This window comes from Nannospalax galili, unplaced genomic scaffold (genome assembly GCF_000622305.1).
Source record: "Nannospalax galili isolate Female #2095 unplaced genomic scaffold, S.galili_v1.0 scaffold390, whole genome shotgun sequence".
In the NCBI taxonomy this organism is placed as follows: domain Eukaryota; kingdom Metazoa; phylum Chordata; class Mammalia; order Rodentia; family Spalacidae; genus Nannospalax; species Nannospalax galili.
This window is the reverse complement of record NW_008330777.1, coordinates 5,164,181-5,180,311: the sequence shown is the minus strand read 5'-3', so window position 1 is coordinate 5,180,311 and position 16,131 is coordinate 5,164,181. Positions and strand designations below refer to the sequence as shown.

The window sequence follows — 16,131 nt, the reverse complement described above, 5'->3', positions numbered from 1 at the left end:
GACCAGTTGTTCTCAGATAAACCTTACCTAGACATATATTTCTTGATCTGCTATGTATAATTTGTCAGTAGGTTGTAGGAGTCATATAGTTCCCTCTGCTCTTCAAAACTAGCTAGGCATTATTTATCTCTCACATTGTCTCACTCCTCCATCATGGTTTTCCCACTTAAGTTGCCCCCATCTCCCCTCTTTCTCCCTTAATAATACCCTTCTCCTATGGTCCTACCTCTCTTGAGCTCCTTCTTTCCCTTTATCCCGTAGGTTCCTTGTATATCCTTCCCTCCCCCCTCCCTTAAACTAACCCAATTTTTATCCATATCTCCCTTATTAAGGCCTGTTTCCTACTGTTTTTCTCTTTCAGGTTCTTTCTTTTCCTTTACCTCATAGAACTGGGAAAATGAACAGCAGACCCCAATCGTATCTAAAGGAATATTGACAACTGATGGCTGCTAGATGAGGAGCAGATGAATCTCCTAAAACAAAGACCTCCAGATAGGTTGACTAGATTCACCAGAAGGGCAAGTAGTGGGGAATGGATGAGGGTGCTGACCACACAGCAGACAGTAGCAGGGATATCAGAGTATAAGGGCTCTAGTGCAGGGAGGGAGGCTATGGGAGGGTGCCATCTGGGAAGTGGGTGTATAGTTGAATAAGATGGTTTGGGATGTTCTATGTGATATACACACACAAAGAAAATCAACAAATTTAAAATATGTATTATATTTGAGGAAGAAGCATGGAAATTTACATCATGTTAATTAGTAGGGGTGATAAACATTACCACTGAAATCTACCCGATAACTTTATAGATATACACAGGCGCCAATGATCCAAGTGCAACTGATTATGATTAGTAATAATCAGATACATACAGATTAGAGATGTGTGAGCCAACATCTCAGCTTTAGTAGCAAAAACAATGAGTCTTTCTGCAAGGAACAATATATTCTAAAATGAAATGGAGATCTTTTTTAATGGTTAAAAACTCATTCAATTTTATGTCTTACAGGGCTTATACTGAGTTCAATATTGTGTAACTGTTTTAATTCAAGTGTAAGCCTAGAAACAGCCACTTGTGAAAGAGATGTACTCTTGCTCTGGAGTGTGTTACTAAATATGTTAAAGCTGTAGTGAAATGCTTCTTCTAATCATGTTATTAAAAATTAAAAAAAATAATGATAAAATAATAATTCTTCAAAGCATAAAATTTGCTCCTTAGTAATTAGTAGATGTGAAAAATATTACCATTGAAATATACCTGATGACTTTTTGTCCATGCTTAGATGCCAAGGAGCTCAGAAAGTAACCGACTGTGACTAGTAACAATCAGATATACAGAGAATAGAAATGCATGTGCAAACATCTTAATGTCAATTGCATTAAAAATCAAGCTTTCTGTATGAAACTGTGTATTTTAATAATGAAATGGAGATCTTTGTTAAAGGTTAAAACCTCATTTAATTTTGTATCTTATAGGGTTTATACTGAGTACAATATTGTATAACTATAATAATTCAACTTTAAACCTAAAAATTTACAGCGAATTTTAAAAGAGATGCATCTTAGCTCTGGAAACTGTTATTGAATATGTCAATGTTGTTGTAATGAAATGCTTCTTCTAAGTATGTGGTTATTAAATAAATAATTTTTAAAAAAACATGGTATCAGTGTTTGAGCAATGGTTTTGATTTAACAACTGGCATGACTGAAGTTTGCTGGATCCTTTAGGTCTAGTTTCATAAAATCCAGACTAATCAAATTCCCCCTCAAGGAGGCATGCTGTAGCTTGCATTTAATCCCAGAACTCAGTTGGCAGAAGCAGATGGATCTCTGTGAGATTGAGAGCAGCCTGGTCTACATGGAGTATTTCAGATGAGCTTGAGGTACAGGGAGACCCTGTCTCAAAAAAACAACGAAAAAGTTTGCAAGTCTGTATAAATATCACTTCCAGTAGCTCTATAGAACATGTAAAATTTGCCACACAGAAATTATTTCTTAGGTCAAACATCACTGTTTGAGACAGTGTCTTCCTGTAGACCCAGTTGGCCTGGAACTCACTATGTAGACCAGGCTGGCCTTGAACTCAGAGATCTGCCTGCCTCTACCTCCAGAGTGCTGGGATTAAAGGCATGCACCACCATGCCCAGCTAAGGATTATTGTATTTTGAACATATTTCTCAGGAAAATAAGCAAGCATCTATTTGATTAGTAAAATATTAGGACATTCATTGATGTGCTAGAAACACCAGGGTTTTTTTTATTTCTTTCTCTCAGAATTAATAATCACGCATTCAGAATTTGCCTTTTTCTCTGTAAGTGTATTTACTATCACCTTAGTAAAGAGAACTGTGGCAAGTACAGAAATTTAATGTTACCTTACAGTTAACTAAAACATTCAACTATGAAAGTAATAAATTGATTCATTCTATGTAAATAAGTACAGAAATTTAATGTTACCTTACAGTTAACTAAAACATTCAACTATGAAAGTAATAAATTGATTCATTCTATGTAAATAAATAAAAATTCTAACTAGGTATCCTACTAGCCAGTATCGCTTTCATCACATAGAATGAAATTTCATAAGGAAGTACAAAACTATCTACCCAGATACCTGTCTTCCTAATCATTATGTACCTGTGAGGCTTAACTGAATAAAACACTAAATGCTTCTTCTCAAAAAGAGTGGTAAAATTAAATTTAAGTAATGGAAAGAGAAATTTGCCAAATTGTTGGTATAAATCCTTTATATTTTGCAGAGTAATGAGTTGCACAAGACAGTGACAACACAGGCACAGTGTAACCCCCAACTCCCTGCGACAATGAATTCATGACAAATTGAAAATTCACATGAAATTCAGTCCACACCAGAGACATATATGCGTGTTTTACAGGCTTCAATGACCAATTATTTTTATGCTTCAAAGTACTAACAACTTTCATCTACATATACTATCATCTATAAAATATGTAGAAGAATATGTAATTCCTAATTTTATTTTTAATGTGATGTTTCCTTTGAATAAGATTTGATACAGTCACATTTAAGAAGTAAAAGCAAAACTTATGCAAGCATTTCTGGAAGAACACTTGAGGTTATAAAAAATTATACTCCATTTTGACCAGGCAAGGAAAAGAATGCACTGTATTTTACCCAGTGATGGGTATTTGGCATGGATTCCCTCCTACTTAGTGGGTATTAAGTTCAATTAGGCAGCTGTTGATTACCCCACAATAAAAGTGTCACTATTGCACCAATAGAGACATTTTGCTGAACTGATCACTGCTGTGGTTCATAGGTTTTCTATCTGGGTAGAATCATTAATTGGTTTTCTTCCTTGGCAGCTTGCACGGTGCTGTCCAGTACTAAGAAAGCTGATCTTCATGAGGAAGCCTTTCAAGTCAGTTCCAGCTCAATTGTTCCAAGTCCGAAATGTCTGGTATGTTCAGCAATAGGTTCTTACCTTCAAGCTCTGGGAGGCAGCCAAGGGCTATGGCAACAGCCAATATTATTTTGAAAGTCTCTGGGACTAACCTAACCAACAACTCAAGGAATTTTCCCTTCCTTGGCACTAGGATTTTTGTTACATAGCCTTCAGTTATACATATGTTTATTCAAAGCCAACTGGTCAGCTGTATACTCATGTACTGAGGTGCACCACTAAAAGGACACAATGTGTTTAACACACACAACACACAAACACACATGTACACACATATAAGTGTATATATGTATATGCAATAATATTTTTTTTAAAAAAGATAAGAAATTGAGAGGGAGAGGGACATAGGAGAAGTTGAAGGGTTAGAGGGAGGCGTGGAGAGGGAGGAGGAATTTCCTGCATGAAATTCTCAAAATGTAAAATAATAAACAAAGTTAAAGATATAAAAGCATGTAAGGTATTTGAGGAGAAGTGGGGACTTGATGAGAGGTAGAAAGGATAAGATAAGATAATGGAGGAGGAATCTAAGCAACAAATATAAGTATAAGACTGTGGAGTATAAAGGAGAATAATATATACTTTTCAAATTGTAAAATAATAAGCCTATCAATGTTATAAGGTGAAAAGTATACAATGGGAACAGTGTGCAGAGTGGATGAGAGTGCACAGAAAATAGAGATGAGAGGTGGGGGTAACTTAGATCAGGACAGATGCTCCTTTCACAACTCAAAGGCAATGGAAAGGCTGAAGGTGGAATAAATCCATCAGCCCGTCAAAGGACATTCTGAGGGTTAGCAACTCACTGGATACAAGAAACAAAGTAGAGACGGTATAACATCTTTAGTGGTTTATATCTATGATGTAGGAGAATAATAGGGCCAGGATGACTTGAGGGAATCTGAAAATGATCAAATAACATAGTATGAAATTCCCAAAGGATTAATACACATATTTTTAAAATAGTAAGATTATGAAAGTGGTTTTTTATTTCCTTCTGGAAGCAGAACTGTCTGAATTTTAATTAGCATACTAAGAACTTCCTCCAATCCTCACAGTGTCATTGAGCATTTCAGCAATGTTTATGAAAGTGCTTAGAAAATGCTTACCAGTTTGCCACCAATGGTCTAGGACAGGGACTCTGAAGACATTTTTGGACCATTCTAGGGTATCCACATCACATCTTTCTCCAGCAACAAACAGGGTCTTGAACCTGAATACAAGAGAGGTAATGAACTCAAGGAATTGAAAGAATTCTTTGTTAGTAAAGCTGAACAATTTAATTAAAATTTTCAATGTACTGGGAAATCTAATCACATCAACTGAATGGAGGAAATAGCAGCATTAGCAGAATATCATGCCCTAGGACCTTGAGAGACATTATTTGGTGAGCTCATATGTACACATGCAACTCACAACACTGAATGAGGTGCTTCAAAGAGGAACTCACAGTTACAGATGTTCAGCTTTAAGAAGAGCAATTGAGCTGACCTTTCTAATGTATCTGCTACATTCCTCCAGTGCTCAAACATGAAAAGCCTTTTCCTCCTTGACATTAGCCTGCTAATTTTAGCTCCAATTTTGATTGTTCTATCCTTCTGAAGGATGTGCCCTGAAATAGACTCACAAATACCAGTTCAGACAGCGAATATTACCATATAAGCGATGCATTTGTTCTTTCCCATGCATTCCTTTAAGAAAGATTACTATCATCTCAGGAACATACTTCCCTTACTCTGGGAACATATATAGAACAAAATGGCTAATAAAGAAGCATTATTGTGGCCTTTGAGGTCAAAAATCTCTTATCTAAATGAATCAAGGTTACTGAGGGATGAAAGGAAATTAGCATCAATTGAGGAGAAAACTATGCCACACAGAGTGAACAAAATAAAACAAGAAAATAGAGCTGGTTTGACCCTGTTAGTGGTTCACTGAAAGAACGCCTATTTTTCTTTCATGTTCCACACCCTCATGGCCTGTCTGTCAGAAAAAAGAATGTGTGAATGAACAGTTAATTCATTATCATCAAAGGAAAAACATGCAGCAAACAAAAACCTGCCTGTTCATCTTGAACAATGTAGTCTGCCACTGACAGTATCTTCCTGCTCTCTTAACTTATAACATTTCTTGGAGATTTAAATATGCTTGCCTTTAAGCTCCAACAACATTCTATTCCTATTTGCTATAAACATGAATCCCCTTCAATAATTTTTTTTCCTTGTGTAATTGGCATATTGATACACTGATTCTTGTCAGGATACATAGTATTTAAGGTGATTAAAATTTCTAGATGCTCAAAAATATGTATACCACAGAGGTGTGATGTGGGAAAAATATGCAGGTTTGACTCATTTTTCCAATTAAAGCAAAAGCTTGGAAATAAACAATGGCACAGTTTTGGAATGGTTATTTTAGAAAAAAAATATCTAAGTCCACTATGTATTGGTGAAAAGACTGATAAACAGCTAACTGGTTTTCACTGACTCAGAGAGTAGCCTCAAGTGCTAGACAGGGACAGCACAGCTCTGTGTCATGCAGAAGAGAAAGGGTGGTAACTCTGCTGGCAAGATCCTCTGGAGACTCTAGATGAGGTGGTTTGAAGGACAAGGTCCCCATAGGCTCCCGGCATTTGTGTGTTTTGTTCCTGGTTGGTGGCACTGATTTGCGGGGTTTAGGAGTACATTCTTGCTGAAGGAAGCACACCACTGGGGTAGACTGAGAGTTCATAGCCTTGCCTTATTTCCAGTTTCTTTCTCTGCTTCCTGTTTGTCCTTGGAGATGTAAGTGCTCAGCTTCCTGCCTGGCTGCCTTCTGCTGCCAGGCTTCTTTTGCCATTTTGGACTCCCTCTGGAACCATAAACCAAATAAACTCTCCCCTTCTACAAGTTACCTTGGTGATGGCATTTATTACAGCAACAGAAAAATAACTAATACATTAGAAAAAGCGTTCTTTCTCTGCTTCCTGTTTGTCCTTGGAGATGTAAGTGCTCAGCTTCCTGCCTGGCTGCCTTCTGCTGCCAGGCTTCTTTTGCCATTTTGGACTCCCTCTGGAACCATAAACCAAATAAACTCTCCCCTTCTACAAGTTACCTTGGTGATGGCATTTATTACAGCAACAGAAAAATAACTAATACATTAGAAAAAGCGTGAGTAGTGAGGCGGAAATAACCACAATAGAAAAAAAAAAAAAAAGCCTGAAGAAAAACTGGGGCAAAAGATGAAAGTCAGGTGAAAAAATTAAAAGGTTGGTGAAAATGAAGGTAAATTAATACAAACCAGGTGTAATTATTATGGAAATTTTAAGCTTAGAAATCTTAATGGTGTGCTGTGCTGAAAGATGACAGAACTTAGGGCTCTGAGAGACTATAACATGGAATGACATTAGGGAAAATATGATTATGTTGGTAGGATTATTATCATGATACTGCAAATCACAAAAGGACTATAGCCATGGACAGTAGAGTGTCAAATAAATTCCCTGAAGGAGAATTTGAATGAGAAAAGGGGCATGGCAAACAAATAACATGAAGTGAATCAAAAAATGGGTTACTGTTCTAGTTAGCTTTCTGTTGTGTTAAACACCATGACCAAAAAGCAACCTGGCAAGGAAAGGGTTTATTTTAACCTAGAATGCCCAGGCCACAGTTTATCAATGAAGGAAGTGACCTGAAGGCAGGAACTGAAGCAGAAACCATGGAGGAACACTGCTCATTTCTCCTTGCTTGCCCAACGTCCTTTCTTATACAGCCCAGGCCCACATGTCTAGGGAGATCACTGCCCAGAGTGGGCCGGGCCCCCTCACATCAACTAGCAATTAACAAAATGCCTCATAGATATGGTCACAGACCACTCTCATCTGGGAAATTCTTTCTAGGTGACTCTAGTTCTCATTAAGTTGACAAAAACTAACTAGCACATATATTAAACAAAAAGAATGTTTGAGTTATATTGACAAATTTAACATCCTTCCTGACATTTATAGGTAATATTGGCCTCAACACTGTAGTTTGGCCTTTATAGGGATGAAAATAGTGAAAGTATTACCTATTAATACCTAGTTGAAAACAAGCTATTGAAAACACACCATAAAGTATAAATGAATCATTGATAAATCATGTCCTACCCTTGAAATGCTACCACCTGAAATTCTATATGGTAATTTCACTGATAAATCACTGTATCTCTACATCAGAGTATCAAAGAGAACTGGTTGAACTGTGTAAAATACTCCAAACATCATTATTGCTCCTGAGGGGGTGGGGTAGAGATCATCATCTGCTAATGTGAAGATATTCAGAGAATAAAATAATTTAATCACAATTACCTTAAAATTTTTGTAAGTGTATGAGTGTTTTGCCTGCATACATGTAAGTGTACCACATGTATTCAATGCCTGGGAAAGCCAGAAGAGGGCACTGGATCACATGCAGCTGGAATTACAGAAAGTTGCAAGTTGCAGGCAGCTTTGAACTGCTATGTGTTGCTGTAAATTAAACTCAGGTCCACTGTAAAAGTAGTCAGTGTTCTTATTCATGGTGCCATCTGTCTAGCCCTACTATCTTATTATTTAAATGATTTAACTGGAATCATGGGCTGGCTGATCTTGGTTATCAGCTAAAGCACAAACCTCTAGGCATGCCTGTGAAGGATTTTCATGATTATTTGAAGGGGGAAGACCCACATTAAAATGTGGGTGTCAGCACCTGTTGGCAGCCCAGATGAAAAGACATGGAAGGAGGAAATTTTCTTTTCGCTGCTTGACTTCACTCTTACTATTCCATCTGTCCCAATGCCGTGGCGTTCTTTCATTGATTTTAGCATCTGTTTCCAAGAATCCCCCAAGCCTTCAGCAGCAGCTGTGAACTGCTGAGACATTCAGTCTCTTGGACTGAGCAACTTAGTCTCTCCTGTGTGAGACATTTATTGTTGGACTACCTGAACTATATTGTATAAACCAATCTAATGCAGATAATTGATGCACAATATAAGGCACAAGGGCAAAAAATATATGTAATTTAAAATTTTTGAAGTAACAATATCCATAGAAGAATGATAAAGGCAAGTTAGTTTTAGCATATTTTTATTCAGCCAAATACACTCAATTTATAATGAATTAAACATGTAATGAATATGAGAATTACTGTCATTCAAAAACTCAGTAGTCACATATGGATAGTGTCAACCGTAAAGATAGGCATCATAAAAAAACATGATTTTCTGAAGGGAACAGATGTTTCACAGTACTCTGCAGATATGGCCCAACAGTCGAGAATACTGGCTGCTTTTGCAGAGGACCCTGGTCAGTTCCCAGCACCCAGCTGGTGGCTAATAACCATGAGTAACTGAGAAAGAGAGACTCAAGGTTTCTTTTAAGGGTGTGATGCTGGATAGGTTGACAAGGGTCTGGTAGATGACCCCACACTGAAAGGCATTTGGGAATACAGGTTTAACTTGATAGACCTTAATATATACTATTTATTACAGGAAATTGGGTGGGAGGCTATTGAGGGTGTGCAAGTAAGGGAAGAAGTCTTAATATGACCAAAATATGTACTAAATTCACAAAAATTCAATAAAAATAAAAAAATCACAATTTTATATAAAAAGGTTAAAATAAACTGCTTTTTTTACATGGTAATTTGGTGGTCTCTGGAGTGTATACACACAAGTTCGTTAGATACGCTCTGACTCTGTAGTGTACAATATGACAATATCCATGTGTGGCTAAACTTTAAAATCCAGCTAAGCATAACAGCCCAAACCTGAAATATCAACTCAGGAGACTGAAGGAGTTTGAGGCCAATCCTAGCTACATAATGAGTTCATGGTCACTCAGGCTATGTAGTGAGACTGTATTTCAGAAAACAATAAAACAAGAATCAAAAAAAAAAAGACAAAACAAAATCAGTAAAATTCAAAAATGTAAAATATCAGTTTCTCAAGAATCCAAAGCTCACATGTGGCTATGCCTGCCCTAATAACGTGCCCCGTTTTATTGGCAAGTGCTTTACAGATTATTTTTACAAATTTGAATTCCTGAACTGAAAGGATACAAAATGCAAAGCTTGTGAATTCAATAACAGTTTAGATATTATTGAAAAGAGAATTTGAAACCTGAAATCATCAATACATGAAAAAGTAAAAGCTGCCAAATCCTTAGCATTTAAAACATAGACAAAATGATAACATGCTACGTGCACAGTAGAAAAAGATACAAGGGAAAAATAATGAGCATAAAACCTATGCACTTTTCCATGATTTGGTATAAAACTGAAAACCATTTAAGAGTCAAACTGAGCTAAAAATTAAGCATAAAAACACATAAACAAAAAGCACATAAAAATCAGATGTGTTTGGGGCCTGCATTTACAGCTCATGGTAGAGAGTTTACCTAGCATGAGTGGCCCTAGAAACACAATGGAAGAAAAGAATTGTTGTCAAATTAATTTTAGTTTGTGATAAAAAGCAAGTAGTTGCCAGGAAATGGATAAATCATTAAGAAAATTCTGGTGACGCTTTTCACATAATAGAGGGTAGAAGACAAAAGCGATTATTTCTTTCAAGGTCTATCAACTACCAAATATGCAAAAATTATTCTTCACCTGTACCAACAGATGTTAAAAAATAGATCACTTTAGTAGAGGCTCATCAACTTCCATTTGATATGGCAGGCTGCCATTATTTTTTTAATCACCATATTCTGCGTTCATCTCCATCTTTCCTTAATTCTATTTTTTCACTTGCTTCAGCTTAGAAATCTCTTTTGGCATGCAAAGACAACCAATAGGTATTCTGCCTAACAATTCCTCTTAAATACACCAGAAAATCAGCTCATTAAAAAAAAAATTGAAGTTATCTGTGTACTAAAAGGCAGTGAACACTGGAGGCATTAGAACTGTAAAGAAAAAAAAAAGTATAAATAATAAACCAGTCAGGGACTTCGTGATTTTCGTTACTGAAAACTTTGCCAATTGGCAAATAACTGGTAGTTTAAAAAGCTCAGCACCAGAAAGAAAAGTGTGTAGATGACAGGATCAGAATTTGCATACTATTTCCAAACATCATAATTTCTTGAGAAAAGAAAACTTTCTTCAAAACTGACAGTGGTAAAAGGTGCTGCATATCATGTAGATGTCCAGCTGGAGCCCTGTGATTCCCTAACATAAAGGTAAGCTAAAGTAACCATTCCTCTTCAAAACTGAAGTCTAGCTTTCAAACAACTAAATCTCTAGCTGGATAGAAATGGTTTTTGTTATGACAGTCGCCTGCCCAAATAAGTATTTCTCTATGGGGCTTACCTAAATCTGATTCTCAAAGAAACTGATTTTTTTTTTTAAAGACAAAGGAAATAATAACATAGAACCAAACACACAAGAGAAAAAGGACACAGGAAAAATGCACAAACAAGTCATCATTTTGGTTATCAGATGCAGAGAAAAAAGTAGCCTTTGATGAGTATCTTCATGTATGTATACCATTACCAGTGAACTTAAAATTGCAATAAAAATGAAACCCTCAAAATGAAAAAATGCAAAACACAAAACTTGCAAGCCCAATAAAAGGTACACAGAAAAGAGGATTTGAAACTCCGAATCATCAAACTGTCATTGGAAAGAAGAAACACTTAACATACAGAATATGGGATATAGGTTATATAAAAGATCTATTGTACATGTCATTAATGTGTTATTGTTTAAGCAGGGATGATTAGGTAGAAGCAGTGACTAAACAGACAATGACAAATAAACTATCTAAAACGAACTGAAACAACAATGCAAGAAGCCATAGATTTACAAAGTAATCTGAATCACAATAATATTAAATTCATAGTTTAAAACTTTTTCACAATGTAAACTACAAACCTGGTTGTTTTACTTATAAATATTTCAAAACACCTATTTAAGTAAAATCATTCTTTCATAAGTTCCCTAGAGACTAGGGTTCAAAATGAAAAACTATAAATCAAGGAGAGAAAAAGTTTGGAAATATTTCAATGAACACATCACAGGAGAAGGTTCTCAAATGGCCAATTACAAGTTTTATGAAAAACCTGATAAAAAATTGAGGGTATAATACAATGTTGTGTTATGACAATCAAAATGACACATGTTTAAAACTGGCTAAAGTGTAATGTTCTAGTAAACATGAATACTAGAGTAACAATACAGCATAAATAGGTTTGTAATTAGTGCACAACTTTTAAAAACTATGAGATCCCTCTGCTTCCTAGATGTTCTCTTCTATATGTTAAATATCAGTGTGTATGTATGGTATGCACACATGCACATAAAGACGACATGGACAGCATTTGGAAAAAAAATCATTCAACTGCTGATCTTGCACGAGGGCACAGTGTAAATTTTTTACAAGGACGTGGACTGATTTGGGGAGGAAAAGATTCAAGAAAAGGATGGAAAATTACACTCAGTAATACATAAAAGATTTACAATGTGCAGCATAGGATCAGATGTTAAAGATGTATTTTGAATACAATGACTGCAGAGATCACAAAATGATAAAAATGTGAGGTAAAGTACATAGTAATTGTGAAATACATCTGATATATCTGCACATGTCATAGATCGGAATTCTCTAATCCTCTCTTAATCGTTGGAGTTTTCTTGCAATTTTTCCATTATTAAACACTCAGTCCCCTTTCTTTTTCTTGCACATAATTAATCTCATAATGTATTTGTCTTCTTAATGGTGTCCTCAGTATCCATATGCTACCCTAGTTGTTTATCATCCTTATGTATCTTCTGCCTCTAAGTCATTTCATATGATTTACCTTCAAGTTCATGTTCTCTGCTTTATTTGGTCTACTGTTGAAACTCTTGTTTTGTTTTGTTTTGTTTGGGGGGGGGTTGGTCTTTTTGAGACAGGTCTCCTTGTAGCCCCAGCAGGCCTGGAACTCACTATGTAGACCAGGCTGGCCTCGGACTCACAGAGATCCACCTGCCTCTGCCTCCTGAGTGCTGGGATTAATGCATGTGCCACCACAGCCAGCCTTTACTGTTGAAACTCTTAATTGTATATTTTCTTTAATTCTTCAGCTTTAAGAATTGTTCCTCTGCTATGAGATCTAACTTCTCATTACATTTATGAGATCATGAACTGTTTCCTAATTCATTGAATTGCCTTTGTGTTCTCTTCTATTTTGGTGAGTTTCTATAAGAGCATCATTTTTAAAATTTCATTTAAGACAATTCACAAATTTCTGTTTCTTTGTGGGCACTTACTGGAGGATCATCATATACTGTTTGTTGTGTCCTATGTCTGCTATTCATATTTCTTTGGGTTTCTTCACTGAAATCTGTGCTTTTGAGAATGTGTCAGTTTACCCAAACATCATAGAGTAGCTTCAGTAGAAGGACACCCTCCTCTTGACCAGCCTGACCATACTGCTTGGGCAGAATATTGTGGGTTTCTTTTCACATGGCACAGTGGTATAGCCCTCATGTGAATTTATTCAGTGCTGATGAATGTTAGCAACAACTATGTGTGCTTCAGTGATTTAAGCTGTGGGATTTGGTGGCAATGATGTTAGCTATCAGGGAAACAGATTGAGGGGCCTCTTGTTGTTGAGTCTGACATGGCTGACATAAAAGCACTAGGATCCACACACCCAAAGATCTGTGCAGCCAAATTCCTGGAATCAGAATCTTGGGAAACTAGCACTTCAGACGAGGCACAAGTTAACCCTCCTTACACTACTGAATACAACTCACACACTAAACTGATGTGTGCATGAGTGTTAGGCACATCACAGCAATAATGATCCAGGAAGGTGGGGTAAAGCTGTGGTTGGGACAATGATAGGAAGTGATAGCAAGGGAGGTTGCAGAGCACAGCCCTGGTGTGACACTTGGGAGAAAGAAAGATTGCCCCAGAGCCTGTGCTGTGGGGAGTGTGGCCAAGATACAGTTCATGGAAAAAAAAAAAAAAACAACAACAACAACAAAAAAACACTGACAGGGCACAGTGGTAGCTCAGATTCTGGGTGATGAGAACCACAGTGTTGACTATGAGCCCTGGCATGGTAGTCCATGCCAATAGCCTAGAATCCTAGGGCAGGGACACCAATGTACGGCTTTTTCTCATTCCTCCATATTAACGTGTAACTATGGAGCACATCCTTTTAAAAGGTAACTGTGCATCATTTATATTATCAATGTCATTTAAAGTAAATCAGGATCTATTATTTTATGGCATAAATACATTTAGAAACAGATAAATAATGTTAATGATCCTGCCCAAACTGAAAGCTTTGTGTTTCTATCTGCTGCTAAATGTACAGTGTATATTTTGATTCTTTTTGTCCATAGCAACATAAAATTCAAACCCTGTGGCATTTAAACTTAAAATATTCAAACTGTCTTCTTCTCACATTTTGACTTGAAGAAAATGCAAAATCACATAGTTTATGAAAACCATGACCTACATCAAAAGGTCAATGAGAACTAATTTTGGAAATACCTTCAGTATATAAATTTCTATAATTACCATCGAATATACATACTATTAAACTAAGAAAAGAATAATATCGAAAATCTAGCACAAAAATACCTAGCTAGTCACAGCAGATTATTATAAAACAAAATTAAAATAATTTTTTTCACTCTTTGATTTTTTTCACTCTTTGAACAAATGTAGTTTGGACAATAATTTTCTCATTACCTCTGTACACATGAATTCAAATGATACATCTCTCCATTTAAGCTATGAATCCATTTATATTTCCACAAAACAGCTGGATGCTGAGATAGCAGGCATCTGAATTTATAATCATCATTTTATCTTCTAAAGAAAATATAAGCAGGGTCATCAAAAAGAGACATGTTTTGGTAGGAGTTGAACCAAAGTAAACAGTGTAACAGTATATTAAAAATATGTACAAGGGAGAGATGGCTCGGTGCTTAAGAATACTGTCTGCTCTTCCAGAAGTCTCGAGTTCAGTTCCTAACACCCAAATAAGGTGGCTTCAGCTCTATGAGGCTTACTCCCTCTTCTGTCCTGTCCACACATATGAAAATAATAAACCTTTAAACATGTACAGTGAAGTTCATATTCCAACCACTTCAATTATATTCAATATGTATTAAGAACCATTCCTCATAACAGTTTGAATATTTTGGCTCTTTCTATAGAAGTATTACAGAACCCCAAAATAGTGGTGTTACCTATTTTGATTGCAATTTTTAATGTAATTTGCCCTGTGCATCCCTACTTCACCTTGTCAGAGAGTATTGCTTCCCCAAGGCTGCCCCAGGGTCCTGTTGACGGATTGCTCTAATTGCAGTCGGTGCTGTAAACAAGGCAGACACTCCATGCTCGGCTAGTACACGGAAATAAGCGCCAGCATCTGGTGTTCCCACAGGCTTTCCCTGTGATGAGATTCATTTAAAATGTCACTGGGTTAAATGTCTCATATTTCATTGACAATTCAATACTTACACATAAAACACAGCAATATTAACAAAGCTAGCTTCTCAACAAATCTTAGTTTTAAAACACTCCCATGTTCCACAAATTAAAGGTCAAAAGCAAATACCTAGGCTATTTGGTCCCTTTTAGGATCCTTAAAGCTTCCAAATTGTAAATTTTTCCCCAAACTTTGAAAGATAAAATTCTGTAAATATATATTTCACACTTACACATAAAACACAGCAATATTAACAAAGCTAGCTTCTCAACAAATCTTAGTTTTAAAACACTCCCATGTTCCACAAATTAAAGGTCAAAAGCAAATACCTAGGCTATTTGGTCCCTTTTAGGATCCTTAAAGCTTCCAAATTGTAAATTTTTCCCCAAACTTTGAAAGATAAAATTCTGTAAATATATATTTCACTTAAATTAGGAGCATAAAAGAATTAGCTAATTGTGTATATTTATATATATATATATATATACACATAAGTGTGCTATATACATATATATGTGTGTGTGCTAGACTAAATGAGATATATGGTTGCATTTTTCTAACATTAACACATTTTTTTAATTACTATTAAAAGTAGTAAGAGTAAATCTCAAACATTTGAGAAAAGATAAATCTGAAATTACAATGATTGCTGAGCAATGGCCTTTGGAGTTAACTATCTCACATCAAAGAAAGCAACTTCTATACATTAAAGAAATCCCCATAAGCTACCTCCAAATATATGCATGTTAGTCTCAAAATGATATTGTACAGGTTCAGATGAAGGATCATGTATAAATATAAGCAACTTTGATGAATTACATAATTCAGAAACAAAAAATACTTAATTGATGTTTTTTAAAAAAGAAATGTGAGAAAGTTTTAAAATAAACCAATAATTTTATAAATATTTTAACTGGCTCATAAAGTCTCTCTTGGCCCACCACATGCCTCCCTCCTTCCATCTGGTTTACACTGTGACTTCCCCCTGTGCTTCAGACATTTGTATCTGTTGAATGAAAGGTCTACAGATTTCAGGGTAAAACCCATTTGTCACAGGTTAAGATAAACAAAAGAAATTCATTATTTTAAACAATTTTTTGAAGGATTGGAAGTGTTAAGTACATCATGGTTTCCCAAGAGATGGATCACTGTGTATAATGTTTACTGAGCTTCTCTGATTAATTCTGATCTGAGTTTCCATTGGATCTTATGTTATAGAAAATTCACACGGTAAAACCATGGAGGGCAGCATTTATTTATTGAAAA

General features: G+C 35.9%; 1 protein-coding gene across 2 annotated transcripts in view; it reads right to left on the bottom strand.

The window, feature by feature from the left end:
* Acss3 (acyl-CoA synthetase short chain family member 3) overlaps window positions 1-16,131 on the bottom strand; it is a 169,600-nt gene that overhangs the window by 46,363 nt on the left and 107,106 nt on the right. For both annotated transcript variants that reach the window (XM_008852196.3, XM_029555689.1), the window contains exons 8-9: window positions 14,676-14,827; window positions 4,550-4,653 (exon numbers count right to left, since the gene is read on the bottom strand). In XM_008852196.3, the coding sequence (XP_008850418.1) occupies window positions 4,550-4,653; window positions 14,676-14,827 (256 nt within the window). The remainder of the gene's footprint in view (window positions 1-4,549; window positions 4,654-14,675; window positions 14,828-16,131) is intronic.